Raw genomic sequence first — 14,314 nt, forward strand, 5'->3', positions numbered from 1 at the left:
GAGAAGGCCGACATTTTCTCAAAACACTTAAAAAATGTTTTTAAACCTTTCCAGTCTCAGCTACATAAAGATGACGAAAATAAAATTACTAGATTTCTAGATTCGCCATATCAAATGGATTTACCGCACGAGAAATTAACGGTCAAAAAAGTTAAACATACAATAATGAGAGAGATTAATATTAAAAAAGCTCCTGGTTATGACTTAATTACTGGCAAAATTTTAAAAGAACTATCAGAAAAGGCTATAAAACTATTAACATATATATTTAATGCTATGCTACGAATTAATTACTTCCCTAGTATCTGGAAAGTAGCTAAAATATTAATGATACTTAAACCAGGAAAAATACCAGAAGATGTGACCTCCTACCGACCTATAAGTTTATTACCAATAATCTCGAAAGTTTTCGAGAAATTATACATAAAAAACTAAACTATATAATAGAAAAAAGAAAAATTATTCCAGAACATCAGTTTGGCTTTCGCAATAAGCATGGGACTATAGAACAAGTGCATAGACTTGTAAACCAAATAAACGCTGACCTAAATGCCAAAAGATATTGTTCGGCTGCTTTCCTAGACATATCTCAGGCTTTTGACAAAGTATGGCATACGGGCTTGCAGGTTAAACTAAAGAAACTTCTCCCTCATCCGGACTATCAGCTACTAAAATCGTATCTCACTGACAGACATTTTATTGTAAATCAAGGCGATGAACATACCGAATTAAATCCCATATATTCAGGAGTTCCGCAAGGTAGTGTACTGGGTCCAGTACTGTATCTTCTGTATACGGCTGATCTGCCCACCACAAAAGTAACTATTGTGGCAACATATGCAGACGATACAGCAATCTTAGCATCCCATGAAGATCCAGTCACAGCATCAATAAACCTACAAACCCACCTGGAGCAAATACAATTATGGTTGAAGACATGACATTAAAGCCAATGAATCAAAATCCACGCATATAACGTTTACCCTGCGTAGAAGAACATGTCCACCAGTAAATGTCAATCATCGTCAACTCCCCCAAGCAGAGCATGTTAAATATCTTGGTATGCATTTAGATCGACGCCTAACCTGGAAGAAGCACATACTCTCTAAACGGAAACAACTGGGACTAAAATTATATCAAATGTATTGGCTCATTGGGCGCAAATCCAAGTTATCATTAGATAACAAGGTATTGCTGTATGAGTCTATACTCAAGCCCATTTGGACATATGGAATTCAACTATGGGGTACCGCTAGCAAATCTAATATATCCATCATTCAACGGTTCCAAAATAAGGTGTTGCGTGCCATTGTTGATGCTCCGTACTATATTTCAAATAAAGTGATACAACGCGATATTCCTCTAGAACCTATAACGAGTGTAATCCAACGTGTTTGTGTGAAGTACTTCGAAAGAGTGTCAGTGCATCCCAATGTACTCGCTAACCAGCTAAATATGCGACGTGATAGTGAAGTGCGTAGACTAAAACGTTTAACACCACCTGATTATCTGATTACTGGACATATGTAGAGTTTAGAATAAGCATTAGAATAAGACTAATTAATTAAGATAATATTTTATACAGAAGATTGTTTAATGAAGTGATTTTCTACATGCCATGTATATATAATATAAACAGAAGAAATACTTATTGCCAATAGGGCAGATTGTGGACTCACGAAAAAAAAAAAAAATCAATTTATTCGTGGTTACAAATAGGGCGTAACAAGGCGAATGGGATAAAATCTACTTACCTGTAAATTTTAATAATCATGAACTTCCGCAAACAGATAATTTTAAATATCTGGGAATGCACCTGAATCGACATATATTATTAAAGCGTAAACAATTTGCTTTTAAATTGAATCAGATGTATTGGCTTATAGGGCGTAAATCCAAATTATCTTTGTATAATAAGATATTGTTATATAAATCAATTCTTAAACCCATATGGACATATGGTATTTAACTGTGGGGTACTAATCAGAAAAACCAAACATGGCAATTCTTCAGATATTCCAAAATAAAGTGTTACGTGCCATCGTTGGCGTCATAATTCAGCACGGTATCTCTCTGGAAACCATAACGTGTGTGATCTGAAGTGCCAGTGTAAAGTACTCTGAAAGAGTGTCAGTGCACCCGAATGCAATCGTCAAACAATTAAATATGTGCGATGTCAGTGAAGTGCGTATCTGAGATCTGTTGTATTTTACATAAAGTTTCCGCTTATTTTATCCAATATGTTAAGTTAATAATTGTCTTGATTGCAATGTGGAGAAGTAATTCCATCTTCTAATCAATTGACAAGTCCTTTCATAAAATTGTTTATTTGTCTTAAGTAGGGTAAAAAATATATAGTAGGGTGTATTTAAAAAATCTGAAGGAAATGTTTTTCTGATCGTTTAAAGTGATGATAAATATCAACAATTTAATAGAAAATATCCTATTATTGATTTACTATAAAATTTATTAGGTGCTTGATTTAAATAATTGAGCTTGAAGTTATCTACTGGCAAAGTCCATCATCACTCTGGAAACTTATGGTGACATTGCTCCATCATATTAATTATGTGGTTTGGTTTCAACGATTTTAAAGTGGCGATATTGATGTCAATGACGTAGAACGACTTGAAGGGCTAAAAAAGTTCGAAGAAAATTAAGTGCAAGATTTATTATTTGAAAACACATTTTAAACTCTTAAAGAATTGTCAGATAGCTTAGTAATTGTGCATATATCTCCTATATGGGATTAGCAAGGTGTGGTGTATTATGAGCTGTTAAAACTGAACTGTTACTGCAGATATCTGCTAAAGTTAGTCGAACAAAATGAACGACGTATTGTTGCAAAAAACATACATTCACACGCTCGGTCATGAAAAAAATGATCCTGAGGTATACACTGTTGCAGCTACGAGTAGAATGAGAAGAATAGAAGTTTTCTGACTACCACTTGTTCAGATCGATGAAGCAGTTTTGCTGGCACACGGTTTAGAAGTGCTGAAGAAGTGCAAAAATATATTGACTGTTGGATGGTGTACCACCAACGGGAAAAATGGGAAAAATGGTAGAAAATGATAAATAATATTTTGATTAACATGCATTATATAGTCTATCCAAAGTTATTTTATACATACGCCATCAAGATGTTTAATGTATTGCCTGCCGCAATTTGTAAATTAGTTTTCGAATCAGATAATATTTTCCTTTTTATTTTACTCTAGTTAAAAAAAGACACAATGCTGTCTAATACGTACTAACGTGTAACTGAACTAACCTGCTAAACTCGTCCGTTTCTCAAACCTATGTAAAATTCTTCAAAACAATAGTAATAAGTGTTGCAGCTGCACTGAATATTAGTATAGACACGGTTACTGAAATATCTCAAAAAACTAAAAATATAATCAGAATCAGCTTGATGTTAACTAACTGTTAACTTGATGTTTAAAAGGTATAAAAACAGTGAGTTTCAATATAAACATAATTTAATACAATTATTTCAAAGGAAAGTGTTAGTCTGAAAAGTATCGAAGAGGTTTAATTGAACTTCCGGCTATTGATTTTAAAAGAATACAATTTTTAAAAGCATATAATAAAATGAAGGTAGACTTATTATTTCAATTTATGTATTTAGATGTAGTCACTCGTGGCAAGATAATAATAAAAATAGTGTTATGGCTATAAAGTTGATGGAAAAAGGTAAACGTTATAATATCAATTGATTACTTCATACTGGAATCAGGAATGGTCAATAAAATCTTCGGTTTGGATGAACTCGACCAGACAAATTGAAGAAGAAATCAACAAATGTTGGAATCGTGAACAAATGTTAGATCGATCGGAAATTAACAGCTTAGTTACTCACTTGAATGAAACCTTCTGAATATGATATTCTTCAATGCTGCCAATTTCTGCCAAGTCAGGGTGATGAGAGTAAAGGTGACTATATAATTAACATATGACAGCTGTAGGAAAGGTTATAGTAAAGTTATTGAGAATTGTTCAGAATATACATGACCGTTTGGTTAAAATGTGTCAGGAGAGAAATAATACTAACTGTTTTGCATATATGGCAAATACATTAAGGAGAATGCAGTGATTAAATCTAGTTTTATCAAGAAATATGTATACAGGTATTAACAGAACAAACGAAGGAGAAATACAATGATATCAAAATGTCTTTAAAAGGAAACACTGTACCGAAGGACACAAGAAGAAGGCGCAAAAGGTAAATATGCTTTTTAATGAAGGTAAAATATGTTACTTGGATATACAGTTGTTAATTAGGTGGATTAGGGAATACAACTACAAATGCGCCTAGAAATCTAACTTGGTAATATGGAAAATAGTTCAATATAAATATAATTAAAAACAACCCTAACCTACAAACTATTATAACTGTGTACTTAATTGTAATTTTAAGTCCTTCGACAATATATGTATTAGATTTACTATAATTTTAAAATAAATTATATTTGATAACAGTAATTTTGTTTAATTATTTTATTTAGATTAGAATTTTGTTGTATGTCAAAGCCAAACTGTCTAAAACGCAGGGTTGATATGACAACATTGCCGCGTTTTGGCTTCAGAAATTTATATAACGTATGAACAAAATAACGTTGGATAGCCTGTATATTGTAATTACATACATTGTAAAATGCCTTTGTAAAGTGAAAATATGTTCACCATACATGCACAATATTTATTTTCGCTTCAGACTTTTTTCAGAGAAGTTTTCATTCTTTACTTCTAATTATAATTAGCACCAAACTTATTTATTTAGTAATGTTTATAGATGATACAAATATTAGGATGGCATGAGGTGACAATAATTGTAATTTATCAATTAAAACTATTAGAACGAATTATTAGAAAATTTCAGGAGTAATACAATTTTCATACATGAAATGTTATTAGATATCAGTAATGGTAAAAATAAATAACGATAAATAATAAAAAAGGGAAATAAAACTAATATATACATATAAGATGTATTTCACAGATCTTGCTGATGGATCCCCAGCGATGATAATTGTTGTCTTATAACCGATAATTTTAAAACTTTTTGGTAATATAACATGGTTCCCCCATCCCCCGCAACCCCCACCATATATCGACACTCCTTAGCCCCAGCCACCATTACACTGGTCTCAGGTCTGTCTCGTTCAACAGCTTTCTACCTCCTGGTCATATCAGCAGGTGACGGGTACCAGTTCTTGTTCTTCGCCAACCTCGAAGACATTCACCGGCTGTTGTTGGTTCCGCGTACATTTCCTTCGCGCTGCCGCTGACAGAAGTTCGATCGATACTGGGCCCATAGAGTTCGATATTGATCGATATCGAAGTAGGATTTTTTATTATTGATTTCTACATTCGGACTGTTTATGCTGTAGATCTGATTGAATTAATAGACAGTACTGGGATATAAAGTTGAGGCCCTTAGTGCCTTAAATAATGTGTGACTTGTAGTTTGTGATATTTTTATGGTGTTGTTATTGGAGTTTTAGATTGGAAATTCATCATGTTGCAACCGAGGAGGTGTTTAGGGACATTATTTACTCTTTTATTCGTCCTGGAACTTATACAAGGTAACATATTATATGCTATTTAAAAAATCTGGAGGAAATATTTCAATTTCTGATCGATTAGAGTGATGAATATTATTTATCATTGATTTGTTGTATAATCTGTCTAATATATATAATAATTTTGGAAATTTATTTCAAATACATTTACAACAGCATTTATTTATAATATATTGAGAATGCACACAATTGAGTATTGATTGATTAACTTTAACATTTGATTAGTAGTTTCAAGTATTAAAATTTAATACAATGTGATCCTATTTTTAATATGTTATTTATGGAATTCCTTGTTTATTATGTAAAAATTTAATGGAATATTAAAAAAAAAATGAGGTGGAGATATAGCCGGGCGTGGTTGTTGCCTTTTAATGTCAAATTTGTTATACTGGATGACCTTATAGTTAGTTATTGATAGGTATATAATGTTTTCCACTCACCGCGAGGAACAAAATGGCATTTTTTCTTTATTTTGACGCAAACTTTTTGCTCAAGGCTTGCTAATAAATGGTTTGATATATATAGCATATTTAAATTTAATTATATATTTATATAATAAAAATAGAACATTTCAAAAACTTTTGATGCTGAATGGTTAAAAAATCTTTTTATATTGTTTTTTGTGAATTAATTAATAATAAATTGAAAATAGCAGAATTACTAACAGCTCAGACGCGTATTACTCAACGAGGTAAAATGTAGTTTTCTCCCAAGGCTGGATACTTTTACTGCTAATGTACGTTTTCGTTAAATATCAAAGGTATTCGTCGCCACTCGAAAATATCACACAGAATAATATTTAATCTTAACTAATCAATATTCTGAAGATCTTTTAATCTAGAGAATATTTTGAGTTTGCTTTTAAATGGAATAATGCCTATTTTGAAATGAAGAAAAAATGCATGTATAAGAATTGATAGTTTGATAGTTTGACAGTGACAGTTTGACAAATGTCGTGGAGTTATAGTTCTTGTAACTTATTCGTATACTTGAATAGTATAATATATATTTTGGAATTTACAAATTAACCTAAATTCTCACTTGAAACTCAAGTTCAAATTTAATTAGGTTTACACATGTATTATTTGAAGTTTGTATATTGTCTACATTATATAATTTTTTATACGTATTATATGTTACCACACATATTTAATTTTAAAAGGAAAAAAAAGAAAACAAAACAACAAATATAATTTATTGATCAATATATAAAAAGTTAAGCATCCATTTATTTCTAAAATTACTCAATAATATAATCTGTACGGCACTAAAAATATCTTTGTTTCCTTATCGAAATTCTTCGATATGCAAGGACAGCATTGAAAACCCTCTCCCAATTTAGTGAATAAAAGCAATGAATGCAATACAAATGGACATGGATTAAACCTGTGTGTAGAATATATACGTATACATTCATGGCTGTATTCTTTTAACATTTCATATTGCCCTTCATTTACTATGATTAACGTAAAATCTTCTTTCATTAAAGTGTACATAGAACCTAAGATTGTGGTTTATATAACACACATCCTGTATTTTTGACCTACGATGCCTAAAATATAATGAATTTGGTATAGAATTGAATACAATTTGAAAAATTAAAATAGAAATTAAATGGACACGCCCCTGGATAGAATGTCTTCATATGGCTATTAAAAGTTTAAATGATTTGTAATGGATTTCTTGCCTACTATTTATAATCAAAATGTGAACAGTATAAGAAGAAATACTATTATAAACAACAAAAAAATTAACAAATTCTTAATCTTACAAAAAACAGCTCCTACCAGTACCAGGGTCAAACACTAATGGGTAAATGGCAACGTAGCAAAATCAGACGGACACTACGGATGTTTACCGAATACCAGTTAGGATTCTCTAGGAATAGCTACTATTTATCAAAACATTCGGTCTGAACGTTTATCGAGTTTGTTCAGTGAGTTTTTTGTTCATCGCAGTTAGTTCACCATAAACACGCCTTATATTAAAAGTATAATTTAATATAGATTTTTAATAAGTTTTGATACAATTTTATTAATTATTCTAAACACCTATTATTATTATTATAATTTCAGCATTAAAATGTCCACGACTTCGTTTGTCTATGCCTTCAAATTGTCTGTTTTCTTGTTTGGAGATTTGGAAAAAACATCTTAAAATATTTCAATTAGCCATCAAAATTAATTGCTGAATATAGGTCTCCTTTTACTTCTGAAACTATTTTCATCACGATGATTAAATAAACTCCAACAAACTGTGACTCTTGGTATATTTTTGCAAATATTCCTGTAAATTCTATTTCTAGTAGTATCTATGACGATTTACAATCATCCTTACTTTGAAAATGCAAGGTGATTGCAAGAAGAGATATTGCGATATTACCGGTCTCAGCCATATACTGAAAAATCTGTGAAAATGTTAATGGAAACACTTAAATGGGAAGTTCTGCAATATTGTTCTTTCCGATTATTATTTACCTCCATCGATACCACATAGTATTACTAAGAAATTATTATTTACAATTCTATAATTATTTGTAAATTTATATTGATTTTTAATAATCCAAAAGTCCTGTTAAAGATGGTAACCATGTTAGGATGGGATTACAATTAAAACACTCACTAATTTGATTTTTTAAGTTAGAGATTATTTGTGAGTTGATATAGTTTTATACCTAACGTTTTAGCCACGTTGGTGATTTTTTACAGCGAAAATAATTGAATTGTTATTGAATGCGACACAATAACCATGATAGTTCGATCTAATAGGTTCTTACAGTTGTTTTGATTGACCATATTTATTGGTGAAAATATGATATGTAAATAACTGTAACAATAACGTGACAATAACTCTTAAATTCGATGGTTTTTGGATACATTTCTGTTGTTTGATTTTTTGCTTAATTATTGCTTATGGAGGCGCTGCTAAAGAATGGACTGGAGGTCCAAATAAGTTCGAAGATACTGAATTGAAATACTTATTCAATAGAAACCCATCTTAAACTCTTAAAGAACTTTCATACAGCTTAGCCGCTGACGAATCAAGTGTTTCCAGACGTTTACATGCGTTGGGAGCGATCTAAAAAAATCGAATTGAAAGAATTTTTAACCGTTTTGACATACTGTGGCGTATTGTGACCATGACCAAGTCTTACTGTACATGTGGTGGGATCAGAAAGGTCGAGTCTATTAGAAGCCGATAAAATAGAATTGAACTATTAAGCTCTCATCTCATTTTCTCTGTCGATAGTTATTTTGGAGTCAAAAAACGTCGATGATTTCCTCCGTTATATTAGAAGTGTACTATTGCAGCTTGAAAGGAAAGTTTTGCCGCACTCAGCGTCAGCGTCAGCTAGTCACCAGACCTTCTGATCACCGCGTATTCGATTGATGCATCCTGACTTAGCGGGCAAATGGTATCGAAGAAGTGTGAAGATGGATCGATAATTGGATCCCTGCTTAACCAACATTTTTTGTTTTGACACGGTATCGCTACGTGGAAAAGGGAAACATTTTTAGAAAATTAAGGAAAATATTTTGATTAATATATATTGTACCAATTTTTATCAATAAATGCCTTTAAAAATGATAAAATGATCAGAAAATATGTCAGCATCTAATAACACAGGAATATTATTTATATCTTGTAGACAAAATAATTTTGTTGGATTGTTACGTTTTTAGGTAAATTTATTCACATTTTTTTATTAAATGGTAGTGCAGTTTAGAGTAAAAAAGTTATAGGGGAAACCTTCAAGCAAGGTTAACTTGTTCTTTTATAAACGGTTATTTGTTCTTTTATAAGTAATTGTGTCGTTTGGTTTCACTACAGCCAGCTCTCTTGTTAATATAAGTGTTTAGACATTTACTAACATTCAATAAAATATGATATGGAATAACCATTTCAGTCAGGAAAAGCAAGCTTAACGAAGCACTAAGGAGAATCAGAGGTAACCGGTGAGGTTGAAGTCAATGTCAAAAAGAAAGTCTACTCACTAAAATATGTAAGATAATGTGACTAAAATTATCTGTGCATGCATATTTTATTATGTCATTCGTCATACAATTTAGGTTTGGGTTGCAGCGGTTTTTCAGAATACCTGTAAAAGGCACTCAACTCCACCACAGCAGCTCTTGTCTCTTCGTTTGATGAAATCTCTATATGTTTGACTATGTTGCTGCTATATATTTGTATTGTTGATTTCTGCATGTTTGATCAGTCCTCGTTAATTCTACTAGAACATAAGCTTGAATGTGATTTTTTCGATTTGGTCAAGTCGATGGCTTTTCGGGATATTCTTTCCACATTTTAGATTTCCCTAATAGATTAAGTTTTCAATGCACCAATTTTAATATACCATAGAAAAGGTTTGTTTTTAATTTGGAAAGCAAAGGGGCTCAGGGGACTCAAAGGGATAATCAGCAGAAGTAAAATACCAAGTCATACAAACATTTTGTGACTGTTGATTTGTTAACTGGCCCGCAAATTCTGTTCGCTTTTGTCTGGATGTATGTCCAATTTTTTATTCAACATAATTCCCTTTAAGGGTGATACACTGATTGTAGCGACCCTCCAACTTTTCGTTACCATTTTTGTAGTACGGTTTGTCCTTTGTTTCAAAATAGGCCTCAGTTTCGGCGATCACCTCTTCATTCGACGGAAATTTTTCCAGCGAGCATTCTTTTGACATCTGAGAACAGCAAATAGTCGCTGGGTGCCAGATCTGGAGAATACGGTGGATGGATTTTTGCTATAGTTTTAAGTGACTTGTGACTTTAATTGTCTTGATGAGGCAGCACTATTTTTTTCTTCAAATGCGGTTGTTTTTCGGCGATTTCGTCCTTCAAACGGCCCAGTAAAGCTATGACATAGTCGCTGTTGATGGTCCTTCCTTTTTCAAGGTAGTCAATGAAAATTATTCCATACGCATGCCAAAATATAGACGCCATAACCTTGCCAGCCAACTGTTTCGTTTTCCCACGCTTTGGAGCGGTTTCATCGTGTGCAGTCCATTGGGATGACTGTCGATTGGACTTCGAAGTGAAATGATTGAGCCATGATTTATTCATTGCCACATATCGATGCAAAAGCTCAGGTTTATTACGCTTGATCATCTTCAAATACTGCTCCGAATCATCAACTCGTCGTTGTTTTTGGTCAAAAGTGAGCTTGCGCGGCACTCACCTTGCACCGAGCTTTCTCATACCCAAATATTCGTGAATTATATGATGTACACGTTCAGTTGATATCTTTAAAGTGTCTGCTATTTCATTCAATTTCAATTTACGGTCATTCAAAATCATTTTGTGGATTTTTTATTGTTTTCGTCGGTAATAACCTCTTTTGAGGGTCCACTGCGTTCACCGTCTTTGGTGCTCATTTCACCACGTCTAAACTTAGCATACCAATTCTTGATGGTTGATTTTTTTGGGGCAGTGTCCGGAAACTTGTCATCAAGCCAAGTTTTTGTTTCAACTGTATTTCTTCCTCAAAAATCAATATTTTATCAACACGCGAAATTCCATTTTATCCATTTTTTTCACAATAACTAAAATTGCTTCACTCAAAATCCTATAATTAATAAACTAATAACCCGACAGCTGTCAAATTTATACACGAATTTTTTGAGAGCTTGAGCTAACTAAAAAACTTATTTGAATTTGATTCTAGTCGCGCCATCTATGTGTCAGGCCGGAGACTTTTCATTTAATCTGTTATGTGTAAATAATAAACAAGGTTTTACCGTAGTATCATTAAAACTATGGTTAACAGATGGCACTGATAAATATTATAATAATTCCTGGTCCTAATAATTATTTTATTATAATCTGATTTACGTATATTTATTTATTTTGAATATATATATTCTTTCTCTATTTATATTATATACAATAAATATGACGTAATCATATAGCAGAAGCTGGTTAGGTAATAGAAGATACTATTTAAATTATATATGAAATATTTAAAAAAGTGATGTTTGATACTGACATGACGTGAAAAAATGTCATTTGGCAAAATGTATCAACGTTTATTACAAAATCACTTTTATTTGGTACAATGCATTCAAACAGCCAGTCTAATGACAACCGGAGATTGTTTAGCACAATTGGCAATAGAAAAAAGGACTTTTAAGCAGTATGATTTTCGACGAACAGCGGAATTCGCTTTTCTAGGCGGCGTTTTAGTGGTACATCCTGCATAAAAGTTCGATGTCTTATCTAATTTGACATATACGGTATTTTCTAGGGTCCAGCTGTATCAGCGTGGTACATATTACTCCAACGACAATTTGGGCATGAAAGAAATTTAAGAACCACATTATGCAAGATGTGTTGTGATCAATTGTTGTTTGCACCTATGTTTCTGGTTGTTTTTATAACTAGTCTGGAACTGATACACGATTCAAAACCAGGCCATATAAAGCAAGCGTTCAAAAACACTTATATGGATATTCTCCTTACAAACTGGAAGGTATGGCCTGCAGTACAAATGGTGAATTTTTATGTCGTACCTTTACAATATCAAGTACTGTTCGTCCAAGCAGTAGCCGTTTTTTGGAATAGTTATTTAAGCTGGAAAACTCAAAACTAAAATAAAGTTGGTTTTATTTTTTGATTAGTGGTATTGTTGTTTTATATAAATTTTCTTATGTAACAAAATAAAGGTAATGTTTTTTTTTCGAAGATTGTCTATATACGTATAGCTGATACTTTTGTGATCTTTTTTGACTCATCAGTAACCACATAAGCAACTCAATGTGTGAGATACTAGCTTTAAAAGACTGGCTTATAAAATGCAATTTATATGATAACGAATTAAAAACTTATTGCTTGAATATGGAAACTCTATGAATAAACTCTGTTTATTTCAAGTGAAACATAAGAACAGCCGAATTAGCAATATATATTTGTTAAAAAGCTACAAATAACAGTCGAGTTAATAGTAATGTAATAGTCATTTAGAATAAATAATGATCTGAATTGCTAAAAAAATATTTAATAACTTAATTTTTTATCAAATTGTGTTCAGTGGCAAGAAATGACTCATTTGGAATTATTGAAATTATTTGAGTATTAAAAAAAAATGACATCCGTTCATCAATTATTTTATTGCTAAATTGTATTTATATTTTTAAGCTTTATTCTGATTAAAGTGTTATTTAATCGAGTCTACAAAATGATTATAAAAGTTCTATAAAATAATTCTTGTAGAAATATTTATTTGTATTAGTTTAAAAATATATACTAATTATTATTAAGATTTCAGTTTTAGTCTATAGACAAAATAATTTCAATCAGTATGAAAATCATTAGCATTACTACTTGGAACTGAGTACTGTTGTGAAATGTAAAAAAAACAATTATTGTTTAAGAGAAACCGTGGGTTAGGTAGTTTCGTTTCGAATATGCATGAATCGATTTCTACAGAAATAAAACTATCTACAACTATTGTTTATTATAAGAACAGAGTTATTTCATTAAGATGTTTGATTTAAAAAATAAACAATTACCACAATAAAACTCATTTATGTTTTTATTGGTTCATATAATTAATTTGTTTCAGGGTATTTAGGAAGTTTTTTGGTTTTTATAAGATTCTTTCAAATTTGAAATATTAAATTCTTTCATATTAATTATACGCAATTTAGTAGGAAGAATTGAAAACTTTCAGCAATTTATAATTTAAAATATCTTGTACTGATGGTCCAGATTCATTTTAAATAAAAATAATATATTAAAAAACGAGACATATACATTCGCTTATGAGAAAAACTTTACCTATAATGTTTGTTAAAAATAATTATAGTGATTACATAAACTATTTTTTAAAATCTGAAGACCCTATTTATGAGTGTTCATTATTCAAAATTTATCCATGATTATTGCTGCCGAAAAGTTACATAGAATATACCCAAATCTCCATATTAGCAACATTACATTATTGAACGCCCAGTTTGTATTTATAATTGTTTGTTTCTTAAAATGTGCCTCTATAATAATAGATTTTCTTTTGGAGTTATTCTTAAATGTGAATTATAAATTATGGACCACGGAGAACACCGATTAAAACCTCATAGGAGAACGTATTTCGCATCTTCCACAACAAAGAGAATCAAGTAGAACAATAATGTTGGAAAAAGGCCATGATTGAAGTATGAAGGATATTCAACGGCTGTAAAGCCTGCATTGACGCCAACAAAAATGGTCGAACGATTGTGGTCAAACCATTCATCATAATTCGACTGTACTCTCAACAACTGATGTGATTGAAACACGATTAAATGACTGTCAGAATTGATCAATAGAAAACGTGTAAGCTTCCATTACGTCAAAGTGAAACCAGACACGTTTTTATTATAGTGACTATGTAAAAATTGAGTGAAATTGTCTGGGAAGTTTTGATGCATCTATCATGAAACCCGGATATTGTTCCCTCACCTGACCATCACTTGTTTTGGTCTTCGTAAAACTCTTATTACGGTAAAGAAGCTGACTTAAAGGGAGCTTTGTGAAAATTACTTTGTCCAGTTATTACATATTGTTACACGGTGTAATCGAATTATTCCAATTCATGTGTTATTTAACCATCTTTATGTAACAAAACTTATAATAGATTCTGTAGTTTTGACATTTATCTTGACTTTTGACTTTTAGTTACCCATTTCGCATATAAATGTTGTGCTAGTTAAATGCTATATTCGCGTAATATATTAAATAATTTATTTG

General features: G+C 31.4%; 1 protein-coding gene across 1 annotated transcript in view; it reads left to right on the forward strand.

Moving 5' to 3' along the window:
- The first annotated feature begins 5,140 nt into the window (after positions 1 to 5,140).
- LOC143199428 (uncharacterized) overlaps positions 5,141 to 14,314 on the forward strand; it is a 120,478-nt gene continuing 111,304 nt past the window's right edge. The window contains exon 1 of the mRNA XM_076409278.1: positions 5,141 to 5,588. Within this exon, the coding sequence (XP_076265393.1) occupies positions 5,522 to 5,588 (67 nt within the window). The 5' untranslated portion in view covers positions 5,141 to 5,521. The remainder of the gene's footprint in view (positions 5,589 to 14,314) is intronic.

The sequence above is a fragment of the Rhynchophorus ferrugineus genome, unplaced genomic scaffold (genome assembly GCF_030347505.1).
Source record: "Rhynchophorus ferrugineus isolate W39M unplaced genomic scaffold, kcgeb_rfMv2 rfM1, whole genome shotgun sequence".
NCBI classification, from domain to species: domain Eukaryota; kingdom Metazoa; phylum Arthropoda; class Insecta; order Coleoptera; family Curculionidae; genus Rhynchophorus; species Rhynchophorus ferrugineus.